We start from the raw sequence: 20,206 nt of genomic DNA, 5'->3' as shown, positions 1-20,206 counted from the left end.
TTAGTATTAATGCGCAGCTTCGTGGTATGAATGCGTGTACAGAGATACTGACTCACTGCGCGTTGGTGTGGTGTGTCTGCTTCCATGTCAGTGCCTCAGTGTCGTATGACCGACAGCTTGATCTGATACCCCGAGGAATCAATACTACGCCCACAATGCAGGCACATGCATGTGTATACAATGCATATAGTTCGAGCATGTCACTGAATATAACATCAAGTGTATCATCAACAAGGGATGTTGGGTAACTGTATAAACTGCCGGAAAAAAGTATATATTTGAAAATTGAATTTGACCTCAAAATTACAAATGTTATTGAAACGTTAGGCTGAAAACAGTCACCGAAACACTACAATTTTAAGGTCCAAAACACAACTATGATACCCGTAGAAAATATTTCACCTTTTAAAACCATTTCTTCTTTGTGTCATCTGGAGCATAATGGGTTTTTTTAAATTCGGGGAAAATTTTTTCTCAATAAAATCCCTAGGGTACCTCACAACTCCCACGTAATAACGAAAAGGCGTGTTGAGAATATAGTTGTTGGTGCATGCATAAAGTCAGCATCTTGTTGGCCGCGTGTGTATTGTTTTTGTCCCAGTGGTTGATATGTTGGGCGACGTCATGATTCTGAAATACGATGACACGATGAGTCCGACCACCCGATCATATCACTCGGGGTTATAACATGGTTCGCCCACGTTGAATGTATGTTCGCAGCAAACCTTGGACTTCACAGGAACGTATAAATATACAGAAGACTTAGGCTTTATGACGCCTTTAGCCATTTCCCCGCTATATAACGACAGGAGACACCACAAATGGGCTCCACAAATATAACCCATGTGGGGAATCAAACCCGGGCCTTCGGAGTGTCAAGCAGAAGCTTTAATCACTCGGCTACCCTACCAACCCGAACTTATACCGAGTAGGTGTGTTGAGACTGTGAAAGTATTTCTAAAAAATGTAAGGTGCATGTATAAAGTTATCATTGTGTTGACCCTCTGCGATGTTTTGTACCATGTTAATTTGTCAACTATATGTGTGTAGCGTACTGTGCTTCAACTATATGTATGTAGCCTACTGTGCTTCAGCTATATGTGTGTAGCGTACTGTGCTTCAACTATATGTGTGTAGTGTACTGTGCTTCAATATATGTGTAGCGTTCTGTGCTGCAACTATATATGATTAGCGTTCTGTGATTCAACTATACGTGTGTAGCGTACTGTGCTTCAATATATGTGTAGCGTTCTGTGATTCAACTATACGTGTGTAGCGTACTTTGCTTCCATATATGTGTAGCGTTCTGTGATTCAAGTATATGTGTGGCGTACTGTGCTTCAATATGTGTGTAGCGTTCTGTGCTTCAGCTATATGTGTGTAGCGTACTGTGCTTCAACTATACGTGTGTAGCGTACTGTGCTTCAATATATGTGTAGCGTTCTGTGCTTCAGCTATATGTGTGTAGCGTACTGTGCTTCAACTATACGTGTGTAGCGTACTGTGCTTCAACTATACGTGTGTAGCGTTCTGTGCTTCAACTATACATGTGTAGCGTACTGTGCTTCAATATATGTGTAGCGTTCTGTGCTTCATCTATATGTGTGTAGTGTACTGTGCTTCAATATATGTGTAGCGTACTGTGCTTCAATATATGTGTAGCGATCTGTGCTTCAGCTATATGTGTGTAGCGTACTGTGCTGGATAAATGCTTGTCATCACCTTGAGTGGTGTGTGTTACGATTCAGGCCCAATGTGTGCTTAAACAGGTGACATTGTTTCGATAGACCAATCATTCCACCTTCACGGGCACCTGCCTGGCTTGAACGAAGAGCAATGAGACATCCTGTCTTGTCATTCTATGTATGATAACATTATACACTAGGCTATATGTAGGTGATAGATTCCTAGTTACCACGGCAACGATGACTACCTACGGAAAATAGAACAGCTTCATATATGACACATGTCAACCGGTGTGTTTATCACTGTGTAACTCCGTCAGCTGTTGAGATGCCACAGACCATAAACAGTGGTGAGAGCTGTAGCAGAACATGTGCAGGTACAAACTACCTAGATACCACGTAGTTACAGCAGTCAGGACGCCCTACTGTCACATGTGATATCCAGACGCGTGGGGAATGATCCTGCATCTGCTGCATAAGACACGTCCATGCAGACAGCACCACATGGCTGCACACAGTTGTACAAGGTACGGAGGCATATGCAGATTTGCGATGGCACAAGCGGGACACAGTTGCACAAATACATGCGACTCAGTTGCAGGAGGCATATGGCTGCACAGTCGTACAAACCACACCACTGAAAATTTGCACAAAGTTCATGACACATGGCACAAGGCACATGAGGCACACACTTGCACAAGGCACACGAGGCACAAAGTAGAACAGGGCACATAAGGCATACAGTTGCACAAGGCACATGAGGCACAAAGTTGCACAAGGCACGTGCGGCATACTGTTGCACAAGGCACATGCGGCATACAGTTGAAAAAGGCACATGAAGCATACAGTCGCATAAGGCACATGAAGCATACAGTCGCACAAGGCACAAGCGACGTAGAGTTGCACCAGGTATATGCAGTGTTGCTGGCGGCACAAGCGGGACACAGTAGCACAAATACATGCGACGCAGCTGCAGGACGCATATGGCTGCACAGTCGTACAAACCACACCAGGGAAAATTTGCACAAAGTTCATGACGCACACAGTTGCACAAGGCACACGAGAAACACACTTGCACGAGGCACATGAGGCACAAAGTTGCACAAGCCACATGAGGCATAAAGTTGCACAAGGCACATGTGGCATACAGTTGCACAAGGCACATGCGGCATACAGTTGCACAGGCACATAAGTCATATAGTTGCACAGGCCATATGGTGCATACAGTTGCACAAGGCACATGATACATACAGTTGCACAAGCCACATACGACATACAGTTGCACAAGGCACATGTGGCATACAGTTGCACAAGGCACATGTGGCATACAGTTGCACAAGGCACGTGTGGCATACAGTTGGACAAGGCACATGAGTCATACAGTTGCAAAAGCCACACGAGGCATACATTTGCACAAGCCACATGCGACATACAGTTGCACAAGCCACATGCGAGCATACAGTTGCACAAGCCACATGCGACATACAGTTGCACAAGCCACATGAGGCATACAGTTGGACAAGGCACATGCGGCATACAGTTGCACAAGGCACATGAGACATACAGTTGCACAAGCCACATGTGGCATACAGTTGCACAAGCCACATGCGACATACAGTTGGACAAGGCACATGCGGTATACAGTTGCACAAGGCACATGAGACATACAGTTGCACAAGGCACATGCGGCATACAGTTGCAAAAGCCACATGAAGCATACAGTTGCACAAGGCACATGAGACATACCGTTGCACAGGTCACATTTGCACATGGAAACTCACGGATAGCGTCACAAAGCATTTACAGCACACAGTTTTAAAATATTCCTTCTGATCATGACACACGCCACCACACAGCACAGATGTTCCATGTGAACATGGACTTGGCTGACTGAACATGGCACCATCATGGCACTCGTGTCGTCTATGTCTTCAACAACCTCAACAGAACTACCTTATCAACTGAACTAGATTAAGGAACATATTGAAACTCCCTACGGGTACAACTATTTGATAAGCAATATACATACCTAGACGGTAAAATATCGATTCACGAGACTAGATTCATATTTCCCATATTAAAAACACGAGTGATGAATTGTATTTATCTTATAGCTACTACGTGCAATGTAGGACAGTCAATGGGGACTGCACCTGTGGCATACGGTGCTACCTACAGAAATGGGGAATGTAGTGATCTTGCCGAATTCGCTGTGTCTCTGTGACCTTTGACATAACCTTTTCGAAATCCTTGTTGCTGTTATATTTTTTTAATTAATTTCTTAAATGATTATTCTCAAATAATTTCCACAAGAGAGTCTTCTACTTGTTAGTAATGTCATTTTGGCTCAACTATAGAGATAAAGTCTGTGTTTTGAATAGTAAAGAATTTAGCCTAACGACATTACATGGGGTTTTCAAATTGATCGTTTAGAGATCTCAAATTAATGATAGTAGCATCAACATGTGCATCATAATAGATTGATAGCCATTTCACGTTGAATGAAAATATTGATAATTATTTGGTGTCAAGGAAGATAATGAGTGAAGCTGAGGTAACCGATGAAAAACACAGAATTACCAGAAAATGCCTTAGCATAAAATATATAGCAATATTAATACTCAAGTCATTGTTTTCATCGGAATAATATTCTCGTATACATGAGATTTATTCAAAATGTGTAACTAACATTCCAAACGGACCCCATTACATAAGCACAACATTGCAACACATGCAACGGAAGATCATTATTATCATGATGCAACGGCTTTCTTAGAATTGCAGCGTAATAAATGTGACGTCAAAATATGAGATAGGGAAGAATCAAATTTCAGGCTCTTTGATGCCTTTATTTTTCATATACTCTGTCGTTTGGCATCGTATTTCTGTTCAATATGTATTGAATTCTGTCGTTTGTTTTGCATACATACTTTGAATGTTACAGAGAAACAAACGACCTCCTCTCCTCGTCCTGTTCTCTGCTGTATATGACGTTTTCGATCAGAACAATAGGTTTGTTTCGTTATTCTAGATCTATCATGGGGATTCAGTAAAAGGGAATAATTCTCAAACCATTGGCATAAACGTACGGCGTCCACCCATTAGCATCAATTAGATATCCCATGTGTCATTACCTGTGAACAGATGAGGTATTTAAGCCATCACGTCGTGTCTTCCATTATGTTTAGATTGTGACAAAGACAGATGCACCGATGACAGGTAGGTACTGAACGTTATCATGTTCAAGTTAATACAAACGAATCAAGTTAACATCAGCATTAGAAGTTAAAATCGACGTATTGTGTTAATATGTGCGCAACAGGTAAATATCCACTGTATATGTTTCAACAGGAGCGACAGAAGAAGAACTGTGATGTAGCGTTGTATCAATGTGTGGCACTTACCATCGACAATATCTAATCCAAGCGTCACTTGTATCAGGCCTGCTAGAAACACAAGTAGACCCGCCTGGTGCCCCAATCTTGACATGGCTCTCTTTCCATCCAGCAACAACCAAGCACGTCCGCTTTATACTGCACGTCATGGAATATTAATCACGCCAGAGTGGGAAGTCGCATGACAGTTCATTAGGTATGTTGAAGGTGTCCCTTGGGTGAAGCCTTTTTCTCACTATAGACATATAGGACGGAGAGGTCCGACTGCAGCAGCACTTCCGATGCCAGTCTACAGCAGGCACTCCACGACTGTTTCTACTTGAAATATAAAGTTACTGCGTCAACCGTCAACAACACCGGCCACTCAAGTGGACTCAAGCCCTGAAAGTGTCTCAGGCTGACCTCCCTCGCCGGCCAGGGCTGTGACCAGTCTTCGTGACCAGTCTTCGCATACGCCAAGTTTGTTGTGTTGACGACAAGCGCCCAGTTGGTTGAAGATCCCGCCCCTGACGTCCCTCGGCTAGCGTCGGCTCCACCAATACCCGCGCTAATCAATATAATCAAACAGCCTGCTGTCAGCCTTATGTAAGAGCTAGCTCAGCCCCGAGTCATAAAACCTTACTTGTACTAGTTTTTCAAAAGTAACACATAAATCTCAAATCAATACTTTATCTTATCTATTTTCACAAGCGTGGCGATGTCTTTGTTGTGTTGTGGCACATCTCACAACCTCCAGCGAGGCCGAAAGGGGATTTGTGTTAAATACTTAAGAGTGAGTGAATTGACAAATGTTGCTGCCACATGTTCTTTCAGTCAGTGAAGAAAGCGTCGGGGATGACGGAGAGATTACTGTTCACGCGGGCGCATGCAGGATGGCGATAGCGGGTAGGCTGATGCTTGGCGATATGTTCGCGGCAGCAACAGCAGGTGTTAAGTGGGGCGTAAGTGCTACGAGAAGCCATACTCCTTCTCCCGGAGTTAAGTCGACCTAATATTGGAATCATAAGAAGGTTTTATTGCTTGAAGAGCATATCAACTTAGATCCTTTATGTCATAGAGAGCATGACGGGATTCTCTGTTATCTGGCTCAAGCTGTATTAATGGAAACAAATGGCGTGAGCTTGTGACTGTCGCGTTTTAGTTCGACATTACAACTATGTATGAAAAATGTAGGCTGGGCGTGTTTTTGGACCGCGTTGTAGATGGTGCTGTGAGAGCTGGTGTAGGTATGGGTATGGGTTTCGGTGAGGGTTTAAGGTTAGTGGTGGTGAAGAACTGGTGTAGGGGTTAGGTTTTGGGGTTAGAGTGGGGTTAAGGGTTGGGGGTTGGAGTGGGGGTAAAGGGTTGGGGTTGGAGTGGGGGTAAAGGGTTGGAGTGGGGGTAAAGGGTTGGGGGTTGGGGTGGGGTTAAGGGTTGGGGGTTGGAGTGGGGGTAAAGGGTTGGGGGTTGGAGTGGGGGTAAAGGGTTGGGGTCGGATTGGGGGTAAAGGGTTGGGGGTTGGAGTGGGGGTAAAGGGTTGGGGTTGGAGTGGGGGTAAAGGGTTGGGTTGGAGTGGGGGTAAAGGGTTGGGGTTTGAGTGGAGATTAAGGGTTGGGGTGACAGTGGGGTTACGGGTTGGGGGTTGGACTGGGGGTAAAGGGTTGGGGTTGGAGCGGTTATTCGAGTAAGGGCGGAAGGATGTGGATGTTTTGGTTTCAGCTTTGGTGGGGGTTAGATTAGCGTAGGAGGGTGGTGATGGGGTGTAGGGATCAAGGGTTTGGGGTGGAGTTGGAGTATAGGGTTATTGGTTGTAGTAATGGTTCGTAGGGGGGCGGAAAGTGTTGCCTCGTGGACTGGTGTTGGTGTAAGTTTTGGTGGGGGTTTGGGTTGGAGTAATCTGTTACTTGGAAGTGAATGTAGCGTTGACTGTGATCTGGTGAATGTGACGTTGATAGTGATCTGATGAATGTGACGTCGATAGTGATCAGGTGAATGTGACGTTCACAGCGATCAAGTAAATGTGACGTTGACAGTAATCTGGTGAATGTGACGTTGACAGTGATCTGGTAAATGTGACGTTGACAGTGATCTGGTGAATGTGACGTTGACAGTGATCTGTTGAATGTGACGTCGATAGTGATCTGGTGAATGTGACGTTGACAGTGATCTGGTGAATGTGACGTTAACAGTGATCTTGTGAATGTTACGTTGACAGTGATCTGGTAAATGTGACGTTGACAGTGATCTGGTGAATGTGACGTTGACAGTGATCTGTTGAATGTGACGTCGACAGTAATCTGGTGAATGTGACGTTGACAGTGATCTGGTGAATGTGACGTTGACAGTGATCTGGTAAATGTGACGTCGATAGTTACAGTGTCGTTGATATTGGCACAGCGACCTTTGCTGATATGTGCACGGAGATTTTGTCGCTGGTAATGATGTAGTGACGATGTAGCTGATGTTGTATAGAGACTGCAACTTATGTTGGCATAGCGACTGCGTAGATAGTGTTGGCATAATGACTGCGTTGGTGATATTGGCAAAGTGACTGTATAGCTGATACTGTCATGAAGACTATAGCCAATGTTGGCATTGAGCCTGTGTAGCAGATATTGGCATAGTGACAATATAGCTGATATATGTAAACTGACTAAGTAGCTGCCATTGGTAAATTTACTGTGAGATTGACTGTGATCGTGTAACTGTGGGTAACACTGAGCTGTAGCGACCGTGGAGAATATATTCGTATACTCACTATTAGGCTGACAGTGATGTAGCGACTGTTGAGCGGACATTGGTATAGCGATTGGAAGCTGACACAGCCATCGTGTTGTTAAAACATCGAAAGTGCAATTCGTCCCTTTTTAGTCGTTACTTCACTTCACGCTGTAGCTGCTAATCCTGTTACATCAGATAACTGCTTAAGCACGGATCTTGACAGGATTTCAATGCGAGCTGATAAATGGCAAGTTAAATTCATTCCCGAGAAAACCATACAATTCTCACACAAAAATAAACCTTGTGAAAAACCTTCTATAGAAATGAAACAAGCACAAATACAAGAGAGGTACACAAACACCGTCGATAACCGTTCTTAGCATTCATATTGAATTTGTTGCAGCCCAATGATAAAAGGTTGTAGAAGCCTACACTGTTGGCTTTTAAGGGAAACTTTAACGACTAATTACACATCGTATATTTATTAAACCGTTACTATTGCTGACTTGAAGGGGGTTAATGAGCATGGGGCCGGATGAGCAGGTAACATGTGTGAGTCTTCATAGCATTGTAACATGTATGCGGAACACTTCTAAACAAGGACTCGGGAGAATAAGTCCTTGCTTAATAATTAAAATTAATTAAGCTACGTTTACACAAACATTACTTCAGTGACATAACAACTGAAATTTCACTGAATGTTAAACATTTATGTGTCAAGTTCTCGTGTAGTCAGGAACATGTTAGAACATGTTCTGCTACATCTTCTGGTATCATGTGCATCGATAACCTGCAACAATAGTCAACAAAGTAACAACAATTGCATACATGGGTGGGATAGCATGAATTGTAGGTTAAAGTACCAGAAGACACCACTCATGGATGCAATTGTTGTTACTGTTAATCCTCCTAACATATATATTCTGTACCATGTTCCTCATTCAGTCTTGCTTGACAACGGTATAAGGATCTATACCGAAACGTCGCCTTTACAGTATTAAAGAAGTTATTACCTATACATTGTGTCTATTTTGTCATCCGTCAACTTCTAAGGAATGCCTATCAAACAATTCAGCAATAGTCAACATTGTCACATCTACTCAGTCACATGATGCGTTGACTATAAATGTCCTTCATAATAATTGGTTTCTTTGTTGTTTTACGCCAGTAAACATTGATCGAATCTGGACGAAGCAAACCAGTGGTTAATATTATGAGCAACCCGACCCGTTGGGGCACCACAGCAGCCAAGTCGCTTGAGCATGGCCACCAGGTCTAATTCTTACGCCTCTTGGGACAAACATCCTGGTGACAAAGATTCTAAGACTGAATGATGTCATCATTATGTCATCAGTGGTATATCCTGATTGGTGTGTGTCTTGCATATTGTTTAACAGGACCGCTGTTGCCATAAATCACTTGTGACCTGTCTGCCAGATCAATTAGTTCCAATAGAGCGATAAATGAGTATATCTAAAACACATTGGTATTGTGACTGTCGGGCTAACTTTGGTACTGTCTGGGGCTGTGTGGCTTTTCTCAGATCAATACACTGCCCACTACCAGGCGCTCTTGTTTGTATACGTAATACGAATTAGACTGATCAGTAATCAATAGGAAGATTGAAATGTGGGACTGTTTGGTGCCTTACTCTGTATAATCACTGGAAGAGGCTAGGCTGATATTTACTGTATCTATATACGGTATTGCTAGAATGTCTTGCAGGGGCTGGTTGGGTGACAAGGCGGTGGAGAGCTCTTAAAGATGGAAGAGGTTCAGATTTAGAGACAGTACAAGTAGACTATGTAAGCATAGGTTTGGCCTCCAACTGCCAACCAGTCTCTAAAACATCTTCATATTGGTAAGAAGCTTTAACCCTGAGAAGATTCTTCCAGGAAGTATGTGAAGCTCCGAAAACAGCATCTCTGACACTTTGTATGTTACTTTCTACAGCGGTCAACACTTGACGTGATTATTATTTCATGCTACTGTAGTTAACCTGTGACAGGTTAACTAGTGATATAAAAGAAACCCATTTAACCCCCTTTGACTAGTATATTAAATGACCTGACCTGAGATAAGCTGAGGCTGCCTTGAGTAGAGGAATAGTTCCTTGAAAATATAACAAGATAACTTATCTTTTAGCTGCTTCTTTAGAAAAAAATAGAATAGTATTTACCTGTTTCTTGAGCGAGTTTGGATTGTTGAACGGTTGTTATTGCCATGTTTTTTGTATAATTATTGTGATTATTTTTTTTGCACTTTTGTTCGACGATCATTTATACATAAAGGGTTTTTTTCTGAACTTATTGTTCAGATATTATTTCATGTGGCATAAACATCAGACATTCAATTATTATAAGGTGTCTGTGTGACGTATGCAATTGATTACATGAACACAAACACGTAACGTGTTGTTTGCTGTCCATACGTTTCACCACAACTCCCGCCAATCCACACAGCCCCATCTCTTATGAAATCGCCCGGATGGACAATGTCCTGAGTAATGACCAATACATCTGAGCGTGTCCCCGATGTTCTGTGTGGACGTTACTGCTGGTAGTCGTGCGTTAACGAGGTGTCACAGAATGGATGGTCATCATTCTACTTATGCTGTGTTTGTTTTTTTGTTGTTTTTTGGTTCTTTTATGTCGCAGGCGATATTCCAGCTATCTGACAGCGGTCTGTAAATAATCGATTCAGGTCCAGACAATACAGTGATTGACATCATGAGAATCTATCTACGCAATTGGGATACGATGACATGCATCAACCAGGTCAGCGAGCCTGATCACCCGATCTCGTTAGTCGCCTCTTACGAGAAGAATAGTCACCTTTTACGGCAAGCATGGGTTGCTGAAGACCAATTCTATGCCGGATCTTCACGGGTACTGATGCTGTTTTTGATCAAGGTTACAACATTCAAGGCTTTGGTAAAGCTTTCAAAATGTTTTATGGTTGACATGGTGACAGCATTTCCAAATTTGACAGATCAGTGACCAAAATGATGTCCAAAGGTGTTCACTCTGTTGACTTGTACCATGGGTTCGCGTGTCATTTTAGGTGCATTGACTTGCCGTTGCATGTGTTTGTGAAGCAGGATACGCTCACCTTTTACCTGGTATCATCACTATTTGATAGTGATTAATACACACATGATTATGATCGTACAATCGACACTGCTTTCAGCAGAGGTCTTATGATTATGTTTTGTCGCTCTTGATTGCACACTAGTTATTATGTATTTCTGCTCCACATTAATGCAACTACGGATTACGATTTGTGATTTCCGACCTTTCAAGCGAGTTATTTCCACATGTTGCTAGGCTTCGCGCCTCCATTCTCCCACACATACTCGACGTCATGTTGTAGTGTCATGTGGAAATGGCTTTTACTTTCAATCAGACATCACGGTCCTGTGTTTCAAGGAGCGTACAAAAGTGAAGCTATTTTCCCTAATCGATCCCTATGTCAGTTTCCTTGTACAAATCCTATTTGAAGCTCCTTGGATTTTGAATGCGGGCAATTTAGTCAAAATTGACTGTAAATATTTACCAAGATGTGAAGTATTCCATTATGTTAGTGCCGTTAGAATGATACAATAGCGCGTTCACTTCATGTCAATCACGGCCTGACAGGAGGGATGTAGCGCTATTGAAGAGCGCTCGTCTTCTGACTTGGCGGCGGTGATAAGACCGTCGGACTCTAGGGGGACAATTACAGACTCTTCCTCGCGTCAGAGTTCTGCCGGATGATGTACGCGCCTTGAATCGCAGATTGAGATACAGTCGACAACGTCTTTAATCTCACCAATCTGCCTGCCACAGATCCAATAACAGTCCTGCTATTACATACCAACGTCCAGTTACACTCGCGAGACAATGCTCTGAGGGCCAACTTGACATTCATGCTGGATCATATAACATTTCACGCTGTTAAATATACCATGATGAGAGTCAGGCTCAACGTGACGACTGTATATGAAAACATGTCACAATATGTTTTACGAGCTTCTGTTAGCAGTGCAGGTATGGTTAAGCACACGCGTACGTTCATCATTTGCTCTGTGGTTAATGATGAGTGAAATTGACATTATTTGTACTTTACTCACAGTTCATTGTTCGGAAGGATCGTTTTCTTGTGTGTAGGCATGGGGTTGTTTTACATTTAACGATCAAGATCTAAGATAACTAAAGGATTATCTGTCAGTCGGAAAACCAACTAGCTCCAGCACATCACATTTCATGCAATCCGATCCGACCTTACTAGAATGTCGACCATTATCACCTCGATGATAAATTATATATTTCCTTTGGCATTTCCTGTTATAAAACCAAGCACATCTTTATTCTCGAAGGGTGGCATATGTAGTTTGAGGACAGTTTTTTTATTTGTAAGGATGAGCCCTATCTGGTAGACGACAAGGCTGTCTTTTGAATATGGTTCAGATCAGATGACCTTTCTTATTAAAACCTATTATCACACGAGGTGAACTTCATTTTTCATATCTTGCTTCACGTCAGGCGATCATCACTCCTTAAATCTTGGCTCGGATGAGGTGATCTTTATACATGTCATTTTTTCAGACCAAGATACAAATACTGTCTGGTTTCATGTCAGTCACTTTCCGCCCTGTATATTCATTGCAGGTAAATAGCTCTGGTGTCGAGTGGTTTGTCATGCCATCTACGGGTTAGTCGGTCAATCCAAATAGGGTGAACGGAACATTCCCAACGACATCGCTGATCACAAAAGGTATTGTTGTAGCTGGCTTGAGCTTCCCAAGGGACCCTTCAGCAGCTACCTACATATTGCCGTTCCGTGGCCCCATTGTAGATCTGACACGTACTGTTCAACTCGCAAGGCCATGAGAGGTCTTTTAGTCAAAGAGCTTCTAATTAAATACACGGACATTCATGTATTGTCGCACACCCAAACATTAATTAACACAAGATTCTGTACTCCTCTAAACTGTACTGTACCTCAATCCATCCCTGAATGCACAACTAACTGGACTGATCGTTACAGAATGGACAACTGAAGGCGACCGAGCTCGACTCAATCTCAAATTCCATGAGAGGATTTGTTCGAGGTTTTTTAGCCTGGCTTGGCTATCACGTGTCCTGAGATACCATTTTGATTTGTTAAAAACATATACGACAGTGACATATTGTTTTTGTCGTCATCAGATGATTCAGAACCGGTCAATGTCTGATGTCATCATCAATCCATTGTCTAGCCTTTTCTCTAAACTTAGCGAGTTTCGGTCCCCAAATTTCAAAATTCAGTAACACTTATCAGAAAAGCGGACAAGCTATGGAGAAGGTATCCGCCATTTTTGATCTCCATTTTGTATAAATTGTCTAAGATTTTTGGAATGGAATTTTACCTTATGACAGCATATAGATAGGCAGTGTATGTTCTGACTATGTTTTATGCAATCCGTCACCGTAGGCTGATCACGTCCACATACACGTGATCGTCACACGTAGCATGGGCAAGTCGTTGTTACTTCCCTCTCCTCAGCCCTGCTTATTTTCAGAAACACACCTTTTCTCTCAATTTTCCAAAATAAATGCTAAATATTCTTATAACAATGAGCATCTGTCTATCATTAGCACAGCACGGAGATTACGAATGATGTTGTATAGATTTGTATGTATCAAATGAAGATTTGATTTTGGCCGTAACAGTATTGAATCGCGTTAGTATATCTTGTGAAAGGGTTAACGTGTCAAACGAGTTCGAGGGTGAACGGATTTGTTTAGGTAAATATATACGGTTGTATTTGCAGCAAGTTATAAAATCCTGCTCACCCATCACATCCGACTTGTTTAACATGCATTTGCTGCTAGATGAGTTGATTAATATTGTCACCAACTTGTTCAATCACTTTGTCACATACACACCAGACAGTTCTCGGGGTGGGTGGATGGTGACGGAAGGGGTTGGGGGGGGGGGGGGGGGGGGGTGTAAACGGAAGGTCGACGGAAGGGAGTGCGTGGATGGTGACAGAAAGGAATGCGCGGTTGGTGATGGAAAGGTACGGTTGGGTGTTGACGGAAGAGGGCGGGTGCGCGATTACGGAAAGGGGTGGGTGGTTGGTTATGGAAAGTGGTGCGTAGGTGGTGACGGGAGGGGTGGTTGGGTGGTGACGAAAGGTGGTGCTTTAGTGACGGGAGGAAGGCACATGAGTGGTGACATAAGGGGGTGCGTGGGTGGTTACGGTGAGGGTTGGTGTTCTTCTATGTTACAGTGCATAATCAAACTTGAAGACTCTCTTGGTCAAGTTCTATGCCTACTTTTGAATAGTTTATAGAAACACTTAGATAATTGAAAGCGAGTCCACTAACTGATGACGGACCCTGCCTTAATTCTGTATGAAAGATATCAATGTAACTCATGAAATGGAATACGTGCAGTGTTATTCCTGTCCATCAGTTACAACTCATAAAGCATCAAACGCAGACAAACATGTTCCAGAATTCAGCACGAACCAAAGGCGCCATCTTGGCCCACAATCAAATTCCAACTACCCTTCATGAGTAGATTAAATTTTCATGAAATCAGTGATCTCTATATCGTTACTTGACCATGAAATTCTAAAGTGTGATAGCGATAGCTTAACCAATATAGGATGGAATCATTTCTGGGGTGTCAGCAGCTTTGGACACTTTGTGTAGCCCAGATTTAGGAGTGATTATTTCTTGTTGAATCTCGAATGAAGCAGAGACTACTATAAGTCGAAAGCATCACGATCAGCCTTATCGGTAAATTACTCAACACGTCATATATTTGATACCGTTCACAACGTTTGAAAAAGTGTCCCTATGTTAATTTACGTGAGTGAGTGAGGAAGGTTTTACGCCGCTTACAGCAATATTCAAGCAATATCACGGCGGGGGACACCAGCAATTGGCTTCACACACATGCCCATGTCGGGAATTGAACCCGGGCCTTCAGCGTGACGAGTGAACGCTTTAACCATTAGGCTACCTGGCCGCCCCTGTTAATTTGAAACTGAAATAAACCTTTTACTTTAATGGCAATATGACAAAATATTGTAATGATATCTTCAAGCAATATGCTACAGTCCAAGCCTGCCCAAATGTAAGTGCCATTCATCACATAAGCTTACAGTTGAAGAAATATATCATCGTAATCAACACAAATTAAGCCAGTTTCAAAACTCCTACATCATTTCATTATGCAAATTACATGTTTTTGAATGACGAGTTGGAGTAGAATCAGTTTAAGGGATATTTATAGATTACAAAATACAATATATATCATCGCATGGATTTGAGAGTGTGACTTAGGTAAAATGCTAAAGGCTACAGTATTACGAAAACCAAACTTACGGTTCCAAATACCCTATCTGAAAAATGAATTATTCATTATACAACTGTTGGGACAAAAACACGATGATAAACATTCTAATTGTTTGGGATCAACTCACCGATCTCATAATATTCTGCCAAGTGAATGCACTACCTCGACTCACCACTCAAAGTGACGGTGTTGAATAATAGTAATATGTGTTGGGCGTAGTCGCTGAACCTAGCCCCGTCTTTCGTCATGTGTTTGTGAAGAGTGTCACCGGTGGGGCAGGATACGCTCACCTTTTCGAGAACACCTGGTGTCGAAAAGCATATAGCCCGAATCGTACAAAACACAGATATTTCTTAAGAGTTTCTCTTTACGTGTAAGCAGCATCTCTGTCCGTGTACGCAGTAGCGGTACTTCAACCTTACCATATCGTTTTTAATTTCAACGAAACCAGTCAACGCACAATCGTGTCACTGAAACACTGAGTTTTACATTTTCATACAAACTGTGGGAGTGGCGGCTGCAACTGATGGGGCAGGGCATGCTTACCCTTTTCGTGAACACTTGGAGACATCACTGAGTTTCATTGATCCATTCATATAATTTTAACCACAAATTTGCCTTTTACGGCCAATTGAATCTGTTTTGGAAGATATTCGAGACTGACTATTCTCAGTGGTTGGCGTTTTATATTAATGGAAAGGGTTTTCCTACTTTTATGTTGGTACATTGGGACCAGATTCGGAACAAAGTTAAAAAAATATTTTTTTCATTTATCAGTAGCCAACGCTCTGTTGTGGGTAATTCAATCAACAGGAAGCATCAACACGAGGTCGTGTTCGTGCTTTTTCAACAAGTTGACATTAAGCTATTTGATGAATGTACATGTACGTGCCAGAATGAAGTACAATGCAGTTTTATAAACGGCGCTCCACGAAACAATGTATCTAAACTGTCGCCCATGGCCACAAATAAGAATTCATGCGTCTGTCTGTCCACATTGCTATTTTAGCAGGGCATGGTGTTCCAACATGGCAAAGACAGAAACAAGCGAGCCACATGTATATCTGCTTTCATTTTGACATTTCGCAAATAAATAATTTGAATTATCAAAACGGTATAATGCTTATTTCGGATGTGTATTTATTTGAAATTGAGCACTTCAATGCAGTACAATGTCTACAATGAACGTACAGGCATTTCTATCCAATACCACAATCTGAATATTTACAAAATCTGAATATTTACTTTGACATTTGTGAGATAAACATACATTTTCTGATGTTCATCGTTCATAATTGGCTTCACATCTTGATCAAACGCATATTTGATGGCTGTAATATTTGTTCTGTGATCCGTAAACTTAAATATTGCCACAAAGGAAAAAAAATAGAATTGCTTTGTTTGTGATTGTTTTCATTTGCAAATGTCAGACTGTTGCAGTAGCGCAAGCGAATAGTCTGACATATATTATCATGCAGTCGAATGATTACATTTATATAAAAACTCGAAACTGTTAATTAAGATTCTGTTTATGCGTACAAGTATTATGTATATGGTTGACACCATCAATGCAAAAAGGCTGTTTTGCAAGAACACTGTCATAGCTCGGCGTGTCAGTTTGCTTTCCACGATGTTTTAGTCTCTCACTAGTCGTCATTCCATTGATTTCTACAACGTTTTAAGGTGTTAAATGCATTAGTGAGACAAAATAAATAACGGCTGTAGTCCAATTACAAAGTGATTATTTTTGCTCTATGCCAGTCCCTGGCGGTAGTTTCGACAATTCAACATGATGTCCTCAGATTGTATGCAATCGAGTAAGAACATCCTCAAATTAGGCAGTGTTTAACTTAAAGCAAGTGAAATGATTTTATCAGTCATTGGATATTTCTATTTAATCACCCTTTATGATCCTTCATTCCAGCAATGAAAACTTAACACCGCAAGAAACCATCTCCCACCTCCCTAATATTGGCCTTGTTGACAGCGGCATAATTAAGTCAATGTATGACAACGCAACGGAACTTTACATGCGTTCAGTACAAAACATTGCTGTTAGTATCAATATATGAGTCTATCTATTTCTCGTTTTGAGAAACTATTTGAGAGATGATATGAAAATATGGTTGATTAATACCACGTTGCACGTAAACAAAACTGACAAATAAAGCCTTATCCTTCAATAGACACAATTAAATGCTATTCTGGAACGTTTTCATAATTATTGCCGCACTTCATTTTTGTGTTTGTCATTGCATTAGGCTTCTGTAAGTACATATTCATGCCTGGTTTAAATATTTACCTTATGTATTGGTTTCTCACTGTATGTAAATACGTCCCTCTCACAGCATAATGCAATTCATCTGCAATCACTGCAGAACTGCACAACGATCGTGTTCTATTTTCACCTGGAACTCATTACATGCACGTTTCTATGGGGAGTTTGTGATTGCAGGTACGAATCGGGGATGCCATTGATTTTTGGAAGAGCAGGTATTTCTATAAGAGTCAAGACATTTCAATGTGGGTGGTATATTTATTTTCCACTTGACGTAATTGATGGTTTCCATTTGGCATAAACTACATCAGTGAGTACTCTTTCAACTTGTGCCAGATTCAAGACTTGAGCCACCCAATCAATGCAATATGTTTTTCAAACATTGTATCCCAATATATTGACATTGCCAGGCGCACCAATCCAAGTATTAGGGACTCACCATTTAATATTCTTCGGGTCCTGGAATTAGTTAGAGACAGGATATTGTTTCGGTCTTTGTTTCTAAACAAGCCGAACAATTTCACGAAAATTTATTTCTAGTGTAAAACCTGCGGGGAAAGTATTTTTTTGTTGAATTATTTATGCATCTAACCATATCAGCATATTGCAAACTTACATCCATGGTTTATGTGGCTGTTCATGTTTTTCATAACAGACGCTTCAAGATCATTGACAGATATGAACACTTGCAGCGATGCATGATTCACTTGTCGTAAGCCAGAGTAGCTGTTGAAGTAATGAGATAATATGATATTTACAATGACACGTTATTTAATATTAATACACAAATTTAAATTATTGTCGGGAATATTCTGTGTATGCCTTATTTAATTAGTTTATACCACTTCGTGGTTCTCCATCCATTATAGAATTTCGTGGAGAAATCAATGAAGCACAATATGAGATTCTTTTCTATTTCAATTTGATGTTTGGGCTTCCATGTGCAATATGAATATTAACTTATATTTCATCTGTTGTCTTCCCTCCTGTGAATTTAGACATTTACGAGGTCCATCTTTCATTGAGGTCACCTATACATACTGTTATATAAATTTGTAAAAAATGTTGTTTAACGCCGCGGAAAGCAATATTCTAGCAAAACACCGGCGATATGTAAAACCGGACGTACATTGGCTGAAGGTGTGATGGTTATCAAATCATAGAACGTGATCATCGATCCATGGTATCTCTTAGCACCTGGTACCAATACTAACATGGAACGTCCATGCGTCCCGTCATATGATATCTATTTAAGAAATAACCGTTCTTTTTGGATCGATTGTCAAAGTTTCTACGTTGATAGGGCGGAGGCAGGTTCCGACGTTCTGCCCCTTTTAAGAGGGTTCGTATTCTGATGAACTCACACATTCATTGACCAACGCCGTCGGTTCCAAATGAAATTCCCGAGAAGAATTATTCAATAACTTTCGAAATCCGGAAAACGCTTAATAGCCAAACGTTATCATTACATTTTGCATCAACTCTCTACGTGAACTCAAATAGACATAGTAAGTATATGACGTCAATCGGTAATACTGGCGTAATGGCGTAGGTGACATAATATGATCCCATGACAGAGTCGCCTGATTAGCAGCAGGACAAAGTTATTAAAACAAAGTGGTACTCATAAATATTAGTCATATACGATGTGCTTGGAATATAATATTCAAGTCGATATTCCGAATGTCACATTTTGGACTGAGAAAAATAAGCAATCTCATGCAGATTAATATATTGATTCCATTAATATTTATCTAGACAGAATGCAACAAAGATTCACATCATTCTCAATTGTATATAACACTCAGCAGTCCTGGTTTTAACTCTACTAAAGCGGCTCGTATGTTTTACAACAGGCCTGGGATCTTCTGCTACACGAGCTGTATTTTACCCCAGGACATAACCCTCTTCTATCGATCTACAGTAAAGGGCGTGTACACGGTCGAGTAGAATGTCTGACATAGCAATGGTAATGAAGGTCCATTGCTTTCCAGAGTTTGAATTAGATTCTTTGAAATTATCCAAGATGCTATCTGAACATCTTTCTTTCTGGAACTCATCAGCCGTGGCAGTTATAGCAGTTAGCCGCGTATATGGCCGTCCACGCTAACCTTTGCCCGTTGAAACAAGTGGTACTGTTAAATGTGGAAACGAATCCAGTGATAGACTCCACGGGAGTCGCACGTTGATACAAACAACTACGGCTGACAGCAATGGTCCACGGTTGTCTTTAATGTAGTTTGCAATGCACGGATAACCTTTCAACAGCCACCAACCGTCCAAGACCCTTGGTGGAGTTCATGTGTTCAAGATTTTTCAGCAAATCTTCTCCCAGAAGTAAATTTGATGTAACAGGCGTCAAAATCATATTTCAATTGCTAATTTCCCCGTAAGGCCTTAAAAGCGTCGAACAATGCTCCCCGTTTAAAAGCAAATGGAACGATTGATGTCTTCGTATGCTATAACGTTGATTGTTATTCAGGACTATTAACGCTAGACATCCACAAAATGTCGGATATATGACCGGATATTAAATTCCACGAATTCGGATATTCAAAGCACTTGCAAGGGTCAGAAGCGTCACTAGTATCCATGTCATCATCCCACCAGAAAGTATATTATGTTTTTATCACGAACAAACACGAAGCACTGTATTCGTTACTGCAGGTCATTGTGATCGCTGCTCAATTGGAATCTAAGGTTCAAATAACTGTCATGGCTCATATTCAGTGGTGTTGGCTAGGAAATTACCGTAACATTGTCATGGCATTCGCTAGGGCACGACGAGATTTTATGTTTCAGCACAATCAGACCAG

General features: G+C 41.5%; 1 protein-coding gene across 1 annotated transcript in view; it reads right to left on the bottom strand.

Moving 5' to 3' along the window:
- The window catches only part of LOC124142749 (neuronal acetylcholine receptor subunit alpha-2-like), a 51,149-nt gene extending 45,524 nt beyond the window's left edge, over positions 1 to 5,625 (bottom strand). Inside the window, exon 1 of the mRNA XM_048400756.1 lies at positions 5,090 to 5,625. Within this exon, the coding sequence (XP_048256713.1) occupies positions 5,090 to 5,174 (85 nt within the window). The 5' untranslated portion in view covers positions 5,175 to 5,625. The remainder of the gene's footprint in view (positions 1 to 5,089) is intronic.
- Between the last annotated feature and the right edge of the window lie 14,581 nt (positions 5,626 to 20,206).

Source organism: Haliotis rufescens, unplaced genomic scaffold (genome assembly GCF_023055435.1).
Source record: "Haliotis rufescens isolate VD_foot unplaced genomic scaffold, xgHalRufe1.0.p SCAF_20, whole genome shotgun sequence".
Classification (NCBI taxonomy): domain Eukaryota; kingdom Metazoa; phylum Mollusca; class Gastropoda; order Lepetellida; family Haliotidae; genus Haliotis; species Haliotis rufescens.
Note: the sequence above shows the minus strand (reverse complement) of the source record. Positions and strands in the feature narration are given on the sequence as shown.